Source organism: Ochotona curzoniae, unplaced genomic scaffold (genome assembly GCF_017591425.1).
Source record: "Ochotona curzoniae isolate NIBS_2020 unplaced genomic scaffold, NIBS_Ocur_1.0 contig_523, whole genome shotgun sequence".
Lineage (NCBI taxonomy): Eukaryota > Metazoa > Chordata > Mammalia > Lagomorpha > Ochotonidae > Ochotona > Ochotona curzoniae.
The window spans coordinates 3,957,860-3,977,175 of NW_024466459.1; the positions used below are offsets into that span (position 1 = coordinate 3,957,860).

General features: G+C 49.1%; 1 protein-coding gene across 1 annotated transcript in view; it reads right to left on the minus strand.

The window, feature by feature from the left end:
* Positions 1-19,316, minus strand: part of RGS9 (regulator of G protein signaling 9) — a 56,310-nt gene that overhangs the window by 32,171 nt on the left and 4,823 nt on the right. Inside the window, exons 2-8 of the mRNA XM_040989547.1 lie at positions 12,755-12,851; positions 8,381-8,431; positions 7,005-7,111; positions 6,771-6,822; positions 6,458-6,516; positions 4,561-4,637; positions 3,457-3,538 (exon numbers count right to left, since the gene is read on the minus strand). Coding sequence (XP_040845481.1) covers positions 3,457-3,538; positions 4,561-4,637; positions 6,458-6,516; positions 6,771-6,822; positions 7,005-7,111; positions 8,381-8,431; positions 12,755-12,851 — 525 coding nt within the window. The remainder of the gene's footprint in view (positions 1-3,456; positions 3,539-4,560; positions 4,638-6,457; positions 6,517-6,770; positions 6,823-7,004; positions 7,112-8,380; positions 8,432-12,754; positions 12,852-19,316) is intronic.

Genomic DNA, 19,316 nt, shown 5'->3' on the forward strand with positions numbered 1-19,316 from the left:
TCTTACTAGCTCCACAGAACAGGCAGGCACCTCCTCACTGGCTGCCCTGAATCCCAGGCCTCTCTCTCCTGGCCCTTCTATGGGCAGCAGCCACGTAAAGCCTCAGTCTTTCCTGGTCAAGCTGTGGTCCCCTCCCTGTGCCCTGCATTTGAAGCTTCTTGGGGCACTGTCTTGCCACCAGGTTGGTAGACTACCAGTCTTACTCCTTCATTCATTTAATGGTGCAAAGCCTCTGATCCACCATGATAGACAGCGGGACAGCTATCAAGACGGTTTTGGTATGCAAGATGGGGCTTGAGAGAAGATGGCCCAGAGCCATCAGTACACAGGAAACAAGCATGAGCAATCCATCCCCACAGTGAGTGCAGAGACTTCAGCACCAGCGTCACCCACAGGAAGCCCTCCAGAGCAGTGCAAGCTTCCTCCCTTCCGCCAGGGGCTGATGCCCCAACATAAACCACAGGGGCCTTTCGCTGCTAATGCCTTGTGACCCAAGTTAGGAAGGGACTTTCGGTGCATGCCATGCCTGTGCTGTGAAGAGGTGGCCTTCCCGGGAATCAGCACTCCAGAGCAGGGCTGCAGGGGGAGCAGGGCTGCAGGGAGAGCGGGGCTGGGAAGGCAGATGATTTGGGGTCCCTGAGTTAGGGAAGTCTGTCCAAGGAAATCTTGTCTTGAATCTCATGGCCATGCACTGGCTGATCCCTGATCTGTTGCAGAACCCCCAACTCCTACAGGCTGACTGCGAGGATGTCCCACATATCTCTTTGTGTAACCATTTTAGTCCCTGTCTCCCCACCAGATTGTAATGGGGTCATATCTGTTGAGGCCCCTGGTCATATCTGTTTTAACTGCTAAGCCAAATGTCCCCATTACCTAGTAAGGACCTGGTACATGGTGCACATTCACAAATACATGTGGTATCTGCTTTGTAGATTTGAACAAGGTTATACAGAGCATTCTACCCTGTTGCTAAGATACAATATTGTATGTCAGACCATGTTTCTAGGTCAAGGACTGCCTTTGGAAACACTAGATTAATAGCTTCATGGTGCTCCATCTTGTCGGAGCCACCTTCATTTATTCTGCCAGTCTTTGTGTCGGACACGTAGCCTAACCTTGAAGGGCAGATGTCTCCTTTTCTGAAGAACATCTGCACATGCTGTCGAAACAAGGGCCCTTGAACTTGACACTCAGACAAGCAGCATCTTCATTTAGAGCACATTCTGCCAGAAAGCAGACCCAAGGTACAGCAGTCATGTGCCCACCAGACACACAGGGCAGGCCCCAACATGACCACTTTCCTTCCGCTCATTTACAAGGCCCACTGCTGTCTGCATCGGGCTCAAAGCTGTGCTTTCCCCACATGGGGTTGAATCCATGAGCTACCACCACCTCTACTGAACCTGGTCTCTGCCCGTGATGCTGTCTTTGAGGTGGCATCCGACAGACTTTCTCCTCCCTCAATCACTTCTCACTGTGCCCTCTTTTGCATGCTTGCTCTGGGGCACTGCCCACCTGGCTTATGGCAATGTGCTTTTTGAATATCCTGAGCTTAGAAACAAGGGAACCAAGCTGGATGTTCCTTGTGCAACAGTAGAATGTAGGTTCTGCCATCAGATGGATACGGACTCACATCACAGCACTGCAGGCCACTGAGTTTCCCTGGGGGCCTGGCTATTCCTTCAGAGCGATGGGGATGACATTCTGTATTTAATGGTACCATGGCCAAGTGCAAATGAGGTCATCTGTGCCAAGGTCTTCACATTGGCCCCTAGTAGGTGTTCAATGACTTTTAGCTGTCACTTCATGCCCAGCCCCTAACCTCTCAACTGGCACAAAGCCACAGTCCAGAGGAGGTTTCCCAGATTGATTGACAAATCAAACAACAAACAAGCAAATCAAATGCCCAGGAGCTGCAGACCAAGGCACACTCCACAACAGGAGGTCAAAGTCATTCTACCCAGTGGCTACTCAATATTACACAGAGCCAGATGCCATGTGGGTTTGGCTAGCTTCTCCCTAACCCTCCATCCCCATTGAGGTGGCGGCTTCTTTATGTCTCCTGCAGATAGTCCACCCGTTAAGAAGTACTGGGGCCTCCGGAGCTTGGCATACCAGCTCTTGACTCAAGGAAGCAGCAGAGAGGGACATCACCTGTGCTGGGTCAGTGCTGGGTCTGACAGCTCCAGGTACATCAACGCCTCACTCTGAACTTGGATCCAAAATGGACCATGCACATGGGAACCCAGGCACTGTACTTGTGGGAGCAGCAATCACTCATGCAATGTGTCCATGACTAAGGAGGCTACAGAGGGCTGAAAGGCACTAAGATATCCCATGACACTGTCACGAGAGGCAATGGTGCACCTTGGCTAAGAGAAAACACTGTCAGCAGCTATTGGTGAAGTCAGACACTTAGGCACTAACACACTGAGGAACCGGGCAAAATGGCAGCATCCAGGAACCTCAGCGTGCTGCGCAACAAAATGGAAACAATGCTACTGCCTTCCTCTGAGGGATGTACAGATGAAAGCGCGAGTACAGAATGTTCCACCCAGCGCCCAGCACATAGCAAGTTCTCAGCTCAGGTCTACTGTGGTGGTTGTGGTGGCACTGGTGCTGGTAGCATTAGTAGCAGCGGTTAAGGGGGGAAAGTCAGGCAGAGGTGTAGAGAAGGTGGGGAAGGAGGGAGTGAGATGATGTCATGCTGGTGGGGACAGAGGAAGGAACAGAGATAAAGAGTGGCACATGAGGTGGTACGGGGAGACAGTCATAGCCACACACAGTTGGGTTTATGTGCCTCTTCTGTGTCGGGCCACAACATCCACTGAGCAATTTCCCTGGTGGGGACTATGAGCTTGCCCAGGACCAGTGGGGTGAACCTCATAGGCCTTCTGAGTACAGGCACAGAGAGCAGGTGGGAAGATCAAGGGCAACAACCAGGCTGTGTCAGTTTGCAAAGATTACAATCCTATGGGCATTCCATGCAGCCAAGTAAATAACCTGAAGCCAGAGATACATCGTACTGCAAGCAATGAGAAGCTTGGCTCACTCTTACTCCTTCCTTCCTTCTCCCAAGTCAGCCGCTGGGGCTTGGATCTGACACAGGGATGGGACAGAGAGCAGGAGACACACAGGACATACTGGGTGCTTTGTTCTTCTGCTTGGGAGACAGATGTGTTCAAGTTTTTCCTTCTTGTGTTCTTTTCCCAAGATATGGTATTCCCAAACAAAAAAATAAAAGGTGAACTCACTTAGATTCCCTTCTACATGGCACTGACAGATGAGCCAAGAGCAGAGCCCCGCCAGCCCCGCCAAGAGGTGAGGCCATCACTCAGCACAAAGTGGCCCCTCCTGCCAACCCAACCCAATGCTGAGTCCAGGGAAGGGCTGGCCACTGGGATGGCGAGAGCAGGAAGGCAGTGGGGAAGTTTCAGAAGAGCAGGGGGTACTCACAGGGCACCGGTGCACCAGCCAGTATGCCTTCTCCTGGCAATCCAGCGCATACCTATCTGCTTTGGTCCTCTCCTTGCCAGTTCTGGAAAGCCAAAAGCCATGGTTGAAGCCATTAGCACTTTGCTTCTTTCCATCAGTGATGGTTCTCATTTCTTAGGACCTGGGCATTCTCCCAACAGGCCCAAAGAACTGCCAGTGCCCTGTGACAGTCACAGGCGCAGCAAAAGTAACCCTCCTAAGCTAGGAATCCCTGTGACTACTACAACACACCACCAATGCAGTTCCTGTGGTGGCCTTTTTCATTTCACAGTTCAGGGAACTTTAGAAAAAGTTGCCAAGACCACATGGTCAGCATGTGGTAGAGCAGGACTGGAGTCTGGGAGTGGCCCCAGTAACTCTCCTACATGAGATTATGTGCTATGACCAGCCCTAGAACCAAACCAGGTCCACCAACTTCTCCACTTGGGCTGCATGTGGGACCTTCCGAGCCAGCTCTGGACTGTCCATGGCTTCTTTACCTTCCCCTGCCCTGGTCAACACGGTCAACATCAAGGTCAGCAAGCATGTAACAGTCCATGCCAGGGCTTGCATCAGGAGAAACGCTGGCCTCAGTCATCCTCTTCACTCCCTGCTATGTCACTCAAGAGCTTGGGCCATGCCCTCAGCACAAAGCGTTTACTGTGTCTGCCATTGCTGGCATCTCCACTGAACACCTTGCTAACTTCTATCCATGCCATGCCTTGCACCCCGTCCCTGACAGAGGCAGCAGCTTGCTTCTGTCTGCTCCTAAGCCTCTCTCCTCCACACCCACCATCACCATTCTTCATCCAGCTGCTTTCCTGGCAGCTGCAGGCTCAATGTCCACCTTCTGTTCCTGCTGCTCGGTAACTCTCATCTCTCAGCAGCATCCACGGCTGCTCACTCGCCTCCCCAACCCACTTGATGGCTTCTTTTCATTCCCCATGTCCAGCCCAGTGCTGAGGACACAAATGCCCAATAACGCTTTGTTTGGAAAAAAAAAAAAAAGACAAATGCCCAATAAAGCTTTATCTGGATAAAAAGACAAAGAAGAAAGGAAAGAGAAAGAGAATAAATATTGCTCACCTGTACTGCTCTTTGGCCTGCATTATGACAAAGTCCCACTTGTAGTTAATTTTTTTGTTCAAGAAATTATAATTTTCCTGGAGAAGTAAGATGAAAATAAGAACAGTAAGTTTTATGTTCTGTGAGTAGAGCAGAAAATCCCAACAAGGACATGCCCCCACGGTCTCCAACCTCCGCATCCAATGGGTAGCACAGAATTCTTAAAAGCCCTTCAAAGCCAGCCTTACTTTTCTTAAGTTGGTTATATGTTTTTTTTAATACATTTATTTATTTTTATTGAAAGGCAGATTTATCAAGATAAGGGGATGCAGAGAGAAAGATCTTCTGTCTGCTGGTTCACTCCTCAAGTGGCTGCAATGGCTGGAGCTGAGCTAAGCTGAAGCCAGGAGCTTCTTTCAGGTATCCTACACAGACTGACTGATTTTTCCCCATATTGTTACAATAGTATAGTCCTTCAAACAAGTCATAATTCCATCAGTCTGTTATTTAAGCATGCCTCGACATGGCTGGTACAGACAATGTCAGACAGGCCAAGATCTCATCATCTAGATCTGCCCAACAGTTTCACTAGGAGTCCATCTTTGATTTGGAAGTAGGGATGCTTACTGCACTATATTGTTTTTTAAAAGAAAGATCTCCTAGGGGCTAACTCAATTAGCTAACCCTCTGCCTGCTAATGCCGGGATCCCATATGAGTATCAATTCATATCCCAACTGCTCTACTTCCATCCAGCTCCCTGCTTGTGACCTGGGAAAGCAGTTGAGGATGGCCTAAAGCCTTGGGACCCTGCACCCACATGGGAGACCCAGAAGAAGCTCTTGGCTCCTGGTACCGAATCAGTTCAGCTCCAGCCAATGCAGCCATTTGGGTAAAGAATTAGCAGATGGCAGATCTTTCTCTGTATCTCCTTCTATTTGCAAATCTGCCTTTCCAATAAGAATAAACTCATTTAAAAAAAAAAAAAAAAAGAGGGCCTGGCACAGTGGCCTGATGGCCAAGCGGCTACTCCACTTTCCATCCAGCGTTCTCTCTGTCTCTCCTCTCTGTAGACCTGACTTTCCAATAAAAATAAATAATTCCAAAGAAAAAATAAAAGAAAGTCTCCCAAAGTGGCTTGGATGGGGTAGAATATGAAAACTATTTCCCCAATTCACCCTACGGCATCATAAAGTCACTTAGATAATCTCCAACATGGATACAGTGCTGACCCTCCTAAAAATACGTTGGTCAAGGAACAAAATACTGCAATATGGTTGCCTGCCATTCAGATATGCTGGCCTTTGGAGAAATTTGGTATGTTCTTTAGGAACTCTGAGTCACACAGACTACCACAAACGTCTGCACTGTTGTTTTCCCATCACAACCCAGACTCAACACTGTTACTCCATGGCTGTTCATGGTTATATTAATTAATTAGTTAATTAGCCAATGTACTAATGTGATAAGCTGCATATTAATTGACAATGCCTGGAGACAGCATAAATAGGGAGGCAGTGACTGTATGCACAGTACCTCAGAACAAGCGCTTAAATTACAACAGGAGAAACTGAAGCCAGAAATGGGAAAGAGTTTACCTCAGTGAGCTGCTTCTGATGGATGGATGGATGGATGGATGGATGGATGAATGGATGGATGTAAGGAAAGATGGAAGGATGGACAAATGTGGGTAGGTGGATGAATGAGCGAACAGATGGATGAATGGGTGGAAAGATGGATAGATGGTAGGTAAATAGATGGGTGGGCATGTGAGTGGATTGGTGGGTAGGTGGATAGATGAGTGATGAGTGGTTGAATGTACAATGTATAAGTGTAGTTGTGTGAGGAAGAGGGGGGAAAAAACAGCTCAGGGCTATATTCCACTCGGTTATAGTAAACTACTCAAAAACATTTCTGTACCTTTTCATATTCCTCCAAAATCCCTTTCTTCTTAATATTTCGTTTGGCTAAATAGATGGCTGGAAGAGAAAGCAATGATATTTTTCATCATCATCCTATTTCAAAACCCCACCTGCAGACTCTAGGCACCGTGTCACTATGGGGGAGCAAAGTCAATAGAGCCAGTCCCTTGCCCACCAAGAATTCTTCCAACCCAGACATAAGCTGACATAAAGGTTGCAACGACCTGAAGACATATACAGCCCAAATTTGGCAAGTCAATAAGGAGCAGGAAAAGCACCACCAAGCGCATGGGTAGGGCTGGTGTATTTACCGTAATCTGTATCTTCCGCTGGCCACTGCTGGGTAGGCCAGAAGTACGGCGTCTGAAAGAGAAACCAGGGACACCAAGCTGAAAGGCTGAACCCCAAACCCTGTAACTGCAGAGGGATCCTTGCTGCCACCACCATTTCTAAAGTCATGATCCGTGAGGATATGAGACTCATCAACCGCTTGTTTAAGTAGGATCCCTCCCACATCAACACCCATGGTCGAAGTCAGGTCTCACCTGAAACCGGTACAGGCTGCCATCAGGCTTGAGGACCAGATTCTTGGGGTCTTGCAGGGGATAAATATAGCCGTACTTGACAATAAAGTTGCCCAAATTCTGTGCCTCTGCAGAGGAACAGTTCAGACACGGATGTTACAGGCAGAGGTCATAGGTGGAAGCTGCCTGTCCAACACCCCAAATTTTGGGAGAGGTGCCCTCAATGCTAATACCTGTATCACTGGAGTGGAAACAGTGGCTTCTGCACTAGACCATAGACAAATGTCAACTGGGAGCAGGCTAGCAGTCCCCACATCCTATCCTGGGGATAGGACATCTCAGTAAACCTGAACATGACCCGGGATCTCAGGTGGCCCATGGAGGGTGATGGGGGGAATGCTAGAAAAGCTGCAGCGGGCCCTTTGGAGTCTGGTAAATGTCCTGAAAGGGGAAAGAAAATGTCTCTATGAGACCAACCTTTTCTCACTCAAGAGAAAAAAGGACAACTAAACTGTCAACTTCTACCCAAGCTCAACTTTGCCATCAGGCAACATCCAGGTCATCCCATCCTTCTTATCTCACTGTAAGCCTTGCCCTGGGTTGGCAGCGGTCAGAGAAAAACCTTCCTCATTGTTTCTGAGAAGCACCAACAAAAGTAGGGTCTCCCCAAGCTCCCGAGGGGACTCCCGCTTCTCCAGTTTTCCACCCACCCTGCCCAAGCACCCAACCCACACCACAGCCCCCACTCAGCCTGACAAGTTGAGAAGACCTCCTCCCCGCCTCCCTCCATCTTCAGACCTCACGCCCAGCATCACAGACCAGACCTTCGGCTTTTACACTTCATTGCACCTGCAGCCTGTTTTTCTAATGTGAAATCTGGCCCCGCTCATCAAATTGCTGTCTGACATCCAAGCTTAACTTGGACATCCTACACTCCATTGGGCTTGAAAGCTGGCTTGCCTCTCCTCTACCAGATAAAACTCAAAGCCTAAAAATGTGTTTCTGCACGTTCACCCAGTACATTCCATACCCAGCTGAAACCTCAATCCTTCCCCTTTTCCTCTCCCCATTTCCAGTTCATTCCATTTCCATACCGTCATACCTGCTTCTCTCTCTACCAGAGACCCTCCAAGTGCCTTCAGCAATTCACTTTTTTGTAATCATTCTCTCTTACTAGTAATTATTTCTATTTTACTTATTTTATTTTTTATGTTTCATGATACAGTTGCATAGGTTCAGAGATTTTCCCTTCCCCCAGAAAAATCCCAGGCCGGCTTTTGATTCTAGTGGCTTTATACCAGAGGGTCATGTCTCTTCAACTGAAATGCAAACTTCCCCAGACCCTCAGGTTAAATCTGTATGGGACCGCATAATCCCACCGCCAGCTGAACCCTTACCCAGGGTGGAGATCCAAAGCCGCTCAGTGATCCACTGGAGAACATCGCCTCCTGCCAGAGACAGATCCAGTCCTTGTCATTGCCCCGCAACCTGTCCCCAGATGGCCACACCCTCCTCCACCGGCCTTCCCTCTGCCCTCCCAAAACTCCTGGGCTCTCCACACACACTCATTGCAATCAATTTGAACTCCGCAGCCTGTAATTCACAGGTATCCACAACCCGACTAACATGGATATGCAACCTCACCTTCCCTCCACCTGCCCAATCTTTTCCCTCCTGTGGGATTTATCATTCACCTCCAGTCCTGTGCAGAGCCTACAGGTCAGCAGTGAGATGGCAAGAAGACCAAGACTAAACACTGAAAACAAAACAGCCCTCAGAAAAGCCTGTATGTGGTTTTGGGAAGGAGCTTGAGCAAGTGGAAGTCAGCGAGAGCCAGGGATGGGGAGCGAAGCAGGAGCAGAGGGTGGGCTTACTCTCCCAGACTGCAGCCTTGCAAGCAGAACACGTAAGCGGCACGTAGGGCAGGTGCATTTTGTCAAGCTGCGAAGATGGGACCTATTTTAGGACCACTCAACTGCTACCTATACTTGGGACCACGGAATGTAGACTTAGAAGTGTACTCTTGTCTCAGGTCCTGCAGGTCCCAGAGGCTGGCTGGCAACCAGGTAAAGTGAAGACTGGCATGGAAATAAGCAGGGGGGCAGACAAGGACAAGGAGGGGAGAACATGTGCCCCCTCACTCCCAATGCCTGGGTTCCATAGGTCTAAGGGCCTGGCATGCCACAGTAAGGCCAAGCAGGCAGCTCAGCCAGAGCCCCCCGACCTCACATGCAGACACAGCTCCTGCTTAGGACAGGCACCACGACATCTCAAAAGCATGAGAAGGTGCCCTGGACACAGAGGCCACACTGGTACCAAGAAGCTGCTTTCCAAAGCTCCCTGCCTGCATGAGAACCCACTTAGAAAACACGCTGAGGCATGCAAGTGTTGTGGTGTACCCGGGAAAGCCACCACCTGCAATGGCATCATTCCATATGGACGCTGGTTTGCATCCTGGCTGCTCTACTTCCAGTCCAGCGCCCTACTAATGGCTAAGAGAGGCAGTGGAGGATGGCCCAATTGCTGGGACCACTGCCACCCATGAGGGAGACCCAAATAAAACTCTTGGCTCATGGCTTCAGCCTGGCTTAGTTCGAGCCATTACGGGCCAACTGGGGAAGCAACCAGCATATGGAAGGGGTGTGTGACTCTGAAAATGATGAATCAAAAAAAGCACAACTGAAGCCTTCATTTAGAATCCTCCTGAAACCCTAGGACTGAGTGTTGAGACATCCCCATGCTATGTGTCTATGTCTGAATGCCACCCAGCAGCACAGGGAGCCAGGAGACAGCCCCAGGCAGGCGGCAGACTGATAAGCTTTCTCCAGTGAGGAGCCGAAGGCTTTGTCATCCACTTGACTGCTTCCCAAAATAGAGCAAATGAGATTACGGTGCCACCAGCGTCTGCGCCCTGTGGTCTGGCTGACAGCCTGGCCAGCCACACAGGCTCCTGTGTCAGCAACCTGCAGCTCCAGGAAGCTCTGGGACACCTGTCATTCCAAATACCGCATGGCAATTGGCTTGTATCGATACTGATGTTGAAGGCTAGGCTTTCTCCCCTGGTCGAGTTTCTACAGCCAATGGAATTCACCCACACAGGAGAGATAAGAGAGAATGCAGAGGGGAGTGTGGCTTCATGGTAATCCAGGAAGCAAGCATGCCCGTGGGCCAGAAAGGCAAGCAGCTGGCACACACTGGCCGTGAAGTAGTCAGAGCTGGGTTCAAGCCCAAGAGGGCTGAGCGACATGAGGACAAACTTGAACCTCTGTGTGTCTCTATGGCACCCTGTGCAAAGCAAGGCTGGTCAGACCTATGCTGAATTCCAAGGCAGGTGTTCACAGACACAGCATGAGAAATTACCAGCTCCCAGGACCTGCCCATGCTGAGCGCTGGCACAGCCCTAGCTTCATGCAGCTCCAGCCATCACTCTTTTAGACCAGAATTGCCATTCCTTCTTTAAAAGACAAAAGGCAAGAAGATGGAGATGAGGTCAACACTGCCAGCAAAAGATACCTTAAGGATCCACACTCAGGTGTTCAACTCAATGTCTAGGACTCTTTGCACAATCCTAGAACAGGACTGATTTTTGCATTCAGTCAACTTCTAATATTCTTAGGAACAGGGCTATTCTAAGCACTGGGGTTGCCTTGATGAACAAGACCAGGGGCTACCCTGTAAGGACTGGTGGTCCAGTGGAGCGCCCAGGTCAGAATGAGTGACACCCAGGAGGATGGTAGGGGGAGGAGCAGAAGGCAGGAAGAATCATCAGAGCTGCATCTCAGACCAAGACGGAGAGCTGGGGCTTGCTACAAAGTCTACCCCTTGGTCCCTGCTCACCCGCTGCTTGCCGTTGGATGCCTAAAGCTACTCCACTTCCTGCCCTCTCCCAGGTGTCTCCTTTAAAAAATCATTTATTTTTATTTGAAAATCAGATTTACAGAGATAGGAGAAACAGGAAGAGAAAGAGAGATATTTCATCTTTTGGCTCACTCCCCAAATGGCCGCAACAGCCAAAGCTAAGTCAATCCGAAATTAGGAGCCAGGAGCTTCATCCAGGTCTCCCACGTGGGTGACCTCTCTTTTTCTCTAAGCTGCCTGCAGCGTTCCAATGACCCTTCCTCTCTAACCACCCAATGATAGCCACCTCCTGTTTGCACTTCAGGGAATCTGAGAGCCATTGCTGGTGGGGACACCTATTCCTGGACACAGTCAGAGGAAGTAGGGACCTGTTAGCCCACTGCTTCTGCCAAGACCAAGAGGCCTGGGTGAAAAGCAAGTAATGGGGTACTAAGGGAGACGGAGTGTGAAAGCTCACAGGGATCACAGCACCATGGTCAGACCCTGTGGACCACGTGCCTTGGTAGGAAGTACACGCTGCAACCAATCCACGCTCTCCAGACACCACCAACACATGAGCCCAAATCTTCACGCAGTAACCTGAGAAGGCCTGTTCCCTTTCCTTTCTGACTCATTCCTCAACGAACAAACAAAACACTATAGTCAAGGAATCATCAGACTTATCCCATAAAGAACCAGGTAGCAAATACCCCAGCTTTGTGGCCATGACACAGGCTACAGAACTATACACTTCAACCCTGCCACCCGGGTATCAGAGCAACAACTTGGGTGACACACAAGGAGTGGCCATGGCTGTGTTGCAATAACATTTAATTTACAAAAAGTCAAGTCATAAGGATGTCACACAGTAGCACAGCTAGCTAATATTGCCCCTGTGCTGCCAGCATCCCATATAATGCTGGTTCAAGTCCTGACTGCTCCACTTGTAATCCAACACCCTGACTGTAAGGACTTATTCCAATATCCCACCCTGGACCCTGCGCCATTCCTTCTTCCTCACAGCTCACAGAATTCGCGCCAGTCCAGCCATCCACCAATCAGATGTAACCTGGCATTCCACCTGAGAATCCCACCCCCAATCTCCCAGCCCCTTCCCCAACCCCGCCCACTCGCCAATCATCCCCAGGCATTCACCTGCAGGCACCAATCCCCTGGGGCCTGACCTCAATCCCTCCGAATCCCCGCCCCCCACACCTGGCAGACAAAAAAGGCCCCCAGGTGCGGCTCTCTCTTGCTCTTGCTCTTGCTCTCTCTCCTTGGTTCCTCTCCCCTGCTCTTCCTCTCTCTCTCTCCTTCTTACCTTCCTTCCCTCCCCTTCCCTGTTCCTGCCCCATTTGGTTCTCTCTCTCTCTCTCTCTCTCTCTCTCTCTCTCTCTCTCTCTCTCTTTCTCTCTTCTTCCTTGCTCTCCCCCTCCTCCCCCTTTCCCCTTCCCCTATTCCTGCCCCGCTGGAATAAACTTCCTAAGATATGTCGCTGTGTCTGGTGTTTTCAGCTCACGGTAAAGAACCAGGTTGCGAGAATTAGCTGCGCGTAAAGTATCTTAATATCGTATAACCTAGAACTAGAACTCTTACACTCTTTTAAATAACTAACACTGACAAGGTAAGTAGCAGAGGACATCCCAAGGCCTTGGACCCCTGCACCCACATGGGAAACCTGGAAGAAGCTGCAGGCTTCCATCTTTGGGCTGGCTCAGGTCTGGCTGTTGCAGCCATTTAGGGAGTGAACCAGTAGATGGAGGATTTCTCTCTCCTCCTCTTTCTAACTCTGGCTATCAAGTAAAATAAATAAATCTTAAAAAAAAAAAAAGGCAAGCCATGGTCCAAATGTGACCCATGTGCTGTAGTTTGCCACACACCCCGTTCCTCATGGGCTCTGCTGCTGGCCCAGCCCAAGCGGCACACTCCCTCACCTGTCATGGCGTGAGGGACACTGGTGACCAAGACCCTCTGGTTCTGCATCCTGACCCCCGTCTCGGGATTCTGCATGTCCTTCACAAGCGCTTCAATCTGCAAGACAGAAAGGAAAAGACTGGTCGCTCAGACCCATTTCAGAAACTGGGCAGAGGGCTTGGCGGTAGCACTGAGCCAGAGCCCAGGAGGCAAAGCAGGACCAAGGGTCTGATCACGGGATGCAGCATCCAGACAGACGGGAGCAGCTCCAAGGGACCTAGAACCACACCTGGTAAAGACACAGGCTCCCTGCCTGCAGCTTGGAGTCCTTCTCATCAGGAGATTCCTGGGGGAGAGGAGGGCCTTCTAAGAGAAAAATGAGGCAGAACAAATGGAGGATTTTCTTGAACAGAAACCGACAGGCTACCTTGAGCCGAGGCATGACTGATGACGGGGCCCTGAGTGTGGGAGGGATGGAAGATGGCAGGAGTCGGGACTGCAGGTGGAAGCCAGACCACCACAGGCCCTGAAGCCATCCGCGGAGTGTAGGAGGACATTGTGACCCTAGAAGGTCAGGGAGCACAGGATTACAGTTGATTGGACAATATTTGTATGATAAACAACTGAATGGGTGCCTTTTGTGTGACTGATTGGATATCCTTTTCATGAGAACAACGGAATGACTGCCTTTTGTACACCTGATGGGATATCATTTGTATAAGAAGAGTTGAGTGGAAAGTATGTGCATGAGAACACTTGGTGGAATATACAAGACAAAAGGACTTCCAAACAAAAGCATAGAAATAGTTGATGGGTTTGTTGATGAGCTAAATACCTCCACCCTAATCCTATAGGACCGTCAGTGTATAAAGTCTGTTGCCCCTAATAAAGTTCAGCTGTTGATCATCAGTCAGTAGTCCATGTGTGTTATTATCGGCTCCATGAACCAAGTCCACCACTGCAGGACAGCGACAGTGGAGTACAGCTCATGTTCCAGAAGTTATGGCTGGGGAACGCTTTGGAAACGTGGCCCATAACAAAAGGAAGAACACTGGGGGAAGGAGAGGTTTGCCAAGGTACCAGGTGATAGGTCCCAGATCACTGTAACAGGCCAGGCAAGCAACGATGAGAGCCCCACAGGTACCACCTCTTCCCCCATCTGTCCTCAGCAGAGTGGTCTGATGAGCCTGCCAATGACCGTGGCATCCAGCTCCCCTCTACCAGGCCATTTCCTCCCACATACAGGACAGGTGCCGCTGCTGCTCCACACTGATGGGACGTCTTTTCTCTCAGTCTCTCCTCCCACTCCCAGCTGGCTGCCCTGATGCAGCCACACTGGCTCTCCTGCTTCCCCACCATCACGCCTAGCACACTCCCAGCCCTGACTGTCCTACTCGGCTGTGACCCTGAACTCCATTCTCCTTCTAGCATGTTCGATAATTCTGTCTTTATTAGTGGTTAGCTGTTGTGATCTCCACTTTCCCCCAGAAAGTAAATTCTTCATAGGTAGGTCTTTTGCTGTACCTAGCAACTGGGTACTCAAACGGTTGATGCAGCAAGAAATACATGCCTGGAGGCAGTGCCTGGGATAATGGAAGAGAGGTGTGGTTTTCAGAGCCCTTTGCAGCAAAATTTATGTTGCACACAAGTGACTGGGTAGGACAATGAAGGGGACCAGGGAATAACGCTGAGATTTATAACTTCTGCGACCAGAGCTGCCAGCTCCCAAGATAGAAAATGCAGAGAGAGGGAGAGAAGCGCCTTCTTGAAGCACACACTTGTGCCTTGGAATGCTGGCTGCAAAGGACTGCAGATATGCCCACAGTGTGTGGGAGGGAGCCAGAAACAGCCACCCCAGTTCAAAAGAGGTCAGAGGCAGAGACATGAATGCAGACCCGTGGATGTCAAAGACAGGTGGAAGCCAGAGGAAACTCAAACTGCCCAAGGAAGATGGAGCCACTGGAGGACGGCCACAAGGACAGCCTCTTCATCTCCAGAGCAGATTTCAGTATTTTATTATTGAAATCATATCTATGTTTCTCTTAAAAATGGAATGGAAATAAAATGATCTATAGGATACCTGAAAACCAACTGGATGTCCAACATCACTCAACAAAGATAAGCCCAATGTTCCCTTCTTGTCATTGGGAGACTGGAATTGGTGCTGGCCAAGCTTCACACGCAGGGGCTTCAAATGTCACACAGTGTCTGTTCCCTGGCCCAGATGTGCTTGTCAACAGTTGATCGGTCGTTTAACAACCAAGCACAGTCACAGTCATCCTGGGAACCCAGAGAGGGGATGCTGCAGCCTCTGAACCCAGGAAACTCACCTTCCAAAGCAGAGTGGGTTCCCAAGCTGTGCGGCGCTACATGTCAAGACCCTAAGGGATGCCTGAATCATGGACTGGCCAAACCCTACAGGTAATGCTTTCTCCCAATACACCCACTCCTAGGATGAAATTTAATTTATCATTTAGGCAGACTAGAAGGTTAGCAACAATGACTAACCATAAAATAGAATAATTATGACACTATAGTGTAATAAAAATTATGCAAATGTGGCCTCTCTGTCAGGCTCAAAACATGGAATTTTCCATTTCATATCTTTGGATCATGGTTGACTGCAGATTACTGAACCTTCAGGAGACAGAACTGCGGATGAGGAATGATGCTGCATCAACACGGGAAAGAATAACATGCAAGGTGCAATGGTGAAGGTGTGGGGAGGGAACCTCAGGACAAGGACTCATAAAGTGACCCCTATGAAGATGGGAGGCAGCTGGCCACCAGAAAGGGGCCAGAAGGGTGAATCTGGGCCTTTCAGGCTAAGGGGTTGTGGGAACAGAAGCATCAGACAGGAATCAGAAGTGAGCACAGACACCTGGGTCACAGCTCTCTCCGAGGTCCATGTCATTGCACCCAGCAGGACACAACCTCCTGGAGACCACACCTACATCCAAGCTGTCCACCACTCTAGCTCCTTGACTCTTGTATTCCCCTTCATATTTCTGATTTGAGTACATCCTTGTTGTTTGTTCTCCTGCCATTTAATAAAATGACACCCATGCACACCACACGAGCTGTTACAATAAAGTCCTTGCAGTCAAAAGGAAAAGAATTTGGGATGGGCCTTCGAGCTGATGACTGAGATGCAGCTGCCTACGCCTGAAGAAGAGTCCCAGCTCCACTTCTGATTGCAGCACCCTGGGAGACAACAGCTGATGGCTCAAGCTCCTAGATCCCTGCCAATCAAGTGATAGTCTCGAACTGAGTTCCTACCTCTTGGCTTCTGGCTGGCCCAGCCATTGTAAGCATCTGAGGAGTGAACAATAAATAAGATCTCTCTCTCTCTCTCTCTTTCTTCTCAAAATTTTCTTAATTAAAAAAGAAAAAGAACCCCAAGGTTCTCCTTGCCTTGCAAGACTCTCTACTAACTGTAGGCTCCTGGACAACTCACTGCACCTATAGGCGCTGCCCTTCTCTACCATAAATTGAAAATATGATGGCAGATGCCCTACTAGCAGACCTAGGTTCAAACCCATCTCTTAGAACCCAACTAAGGAACTGTGTGAAACTACTTTCTAAGGAAAGATGCCTGTTGTATGTGCATAAAGATACTCGGATTAAACATTCCTTAGCTGAAGCGCTTGGGACTGAAGTGTTTTGGATTTGGGACTTTTCTGAATTTTGAAAATTTTCATTTACATAATGAGGCGTCTCAAAGACAGGGTCTGAACGTAACAAATGGAATTCTTTCTGTCTTCTTTCCACCTTAGGCTCATAGCCTGCTAGTAATTTACACACTATTTTAATAATCAAGTTCATGAAACAAAGCATCATTTAAATGTTCCCCATGCAGAACATGGTGTGCTTCTGAGGTCATGGCTATGCATGTTATTCTGACCCGCTCTTCACATACTGTAGGCATGTATAGAAATGCTACACTGTATCCATCAATAGACATAGTTGTTACATGCTGATTTAAAAATGTATTCAAAAGAAAGCTTAAGAAAACTACAACCAAAACTAGAAAGAAACAAGTTTCATGGCGGGAACCTTTCTGTTTGTAGCATCAGGAGAGTGAGTGCTCAGAGAACTTTGGGAATACCCAGGCTTCCCAAGGGGAGGTCAGACTCATTCATTAATAATGATGACCTTCACTTAGAATCATCCATATTAGCAGCATTTATGTGATTAACACATTTTTGGAACTTTGCCTGCAGGACATGCTTCTATGTCTGGGAAGAAAAACCCAGCTCTACTTATCCAACAAATGTGTTTGTTTAGTGTATATTTAGTTTCCAACCCTGGGGAAGGGTATAGCAAGGTCAAGAAACACTGTGGGAGGTTCATTATATGAACATTACAAGTGAACCAATGTAAAAGCTGGTAGGTCTGGGTCCATGGGAAGCTTAAAACAAGCGATGTTCCAACGCAGAAGCTGGGGACCTTAAGTGAACTTTTAACTATCTCTAAGACCCATGCTCTGGGGGGTGCTGGAGTATGGAGATTACAGTACTACCGTATCATCCTAGGGGTGTTGTGAAGAACAAATGAGATTAAACAGGCAAAGCACCTGGGATGTGCTAAGCACAACCTGTCCATGAGATGGCAACTGCAACCTGAATTACAGACCAAAATTAAGGAAGAGATTGAGCGGAATAAAACCCAGAGGAGCAGGATGGGTGAGAAGACCCCAAACCATGTGCACCAATGGGGAGCAGGATTTCCAAGGCAGGGATGACGGAAGACAGGCCCGGGAACCTCTACGTAGGAAAGTAGAGAGATTGGCATCACACCCCTTGTGTGTGGTTGGCGAGAAGGCAAAATGGTTTACCTGCTATGAAAAAAAAAAATGGTACAGATGTTCATCAAAAAATAAAACTACCAGAGGATCTAGTGACCCTACTTCTGGGTTTATATCCAGAAGAACTCAAAGAGATCACTACTCTCCTATGTTTGTCATAACCTCATTCAGAAACATCAAAATGCACACAAATCCATCAGAGAAAGAAAACAGGGCATAAACACACAACGGAATAGTATAAGATCCTATAATAGGCGGCCACACGGCTGACCTATAAGGACCCTAACCTGCCCAGGACACACACTTGCTGATCCCACTTCAAGGAAGTATCGTCACTAGGCAAATCCATAGAATTGAAGTGTCCAGTGCTGCTTGCCAAGGGCTACAGGAGACAGAGTGAGCAGGTGCTGACCCTGGGCAGAGACCACCAGTTAAGTGACCAAGTTCTAGAGACGTGCGCCACACTACTGCACCTATAGCTAACAACCCCATAGTGAGACAAGAAAGAGACCCTGAGCCAGGGGACCCTGAATTGGAATGCTCCTACCTGTCACCCAGCCAGCCTGCTCCTGAAGTCCCGGAAGAGTACAGAGTGATGCCCCGATTCAGCACCGCGGAGAGGGGAGGCCAGGGAAGTGCTGTTTTGATCTTGGTTGCAAAGCCAGTATTTGCAGGTGAGCCACCATCTCTAGGAACAGCCTTGAGATGAGGCATACACTTGAGGCTGCCAGGGCACAGGGCCAGCAGCTCTCAGCCGGCCTGGGAGGCCCAAGCTGTGCCAGGACTCCACATGCAGGAGTGACAGCAAGCTTCAGTTACAGACACTTTCTTGGCTCCAGAATGCTCTGGAACACAAACTACTCACTACTGCTCCACTTGGAGCTGCAGTCACCAGCCTTCCACCATGCTGGGGCTGGAGGTAGCTCATGCAGCTGAAGGGTTGGTGGCAGGAAGGCAGCAACTCCAGGAGGATGCTGGCCAGGGTGCTGGGAGGTGACCCCACTGCTCCTGGGAGTGGCCAGGAGGCCAAGGAATGACCTTTTCCAGATGACCTTACCTAACAGGAAGTATTACCTTTAGATGGCTCTGCAATAAATACATGATATTCCCACATGAGGGCCTAAGACTCCCCATTCCCACTTTAGCTGCCATGCCAAAGATCAGCCTCCTTAGTGCATAAGTTCTTATGGAAAAGGAATAGACACTTTGCAAGTTACAGAGTGGCAGTTTCTCCTTGTCTCTACATTAAAAAAAAAAAATCTAGTTATAAAGAATTTGAAAATGATCTCCAGAGGAGGAATAATGAGAGTTATTTAAAAACACAATGCGAGAAGTCAGATTTCTTTCTAGCAGGTGTGTCATCCTTGGTAGAAAGGAGGGGGCGAGGCAGAGGGGACCAGGGAACATCGCAGGTGGGGGGGGTGCAGCCCACTCAGAGTCAATCAGGTTTCCTCGAAACTTTCTTGATATTAACCAACAGGGGCCCCCGTAGTTGCCCTACCTGAGAAGATCAGGGTTCAAGTTTTAAGGGGCTCTGCTGCATCTCCCTGCTCAGCATCATCTGGCAAAAATCTCATACCTACTCCACCCCGCCCCCAGGGCCTCAGCAGGTGACTGGTTCTGGATACAGGAACATCCAGGTAAAGTGAGGTGGGTCACTGGACCCTAACCCAGTGGGAGTGTCGTCTTTGTAACACGGGAGGAGGACCAGATGATGGCCCTTCCTGCCACACGTGGATCTGACTCCTAGTCCTTAGTACAACAGGAAATACAAG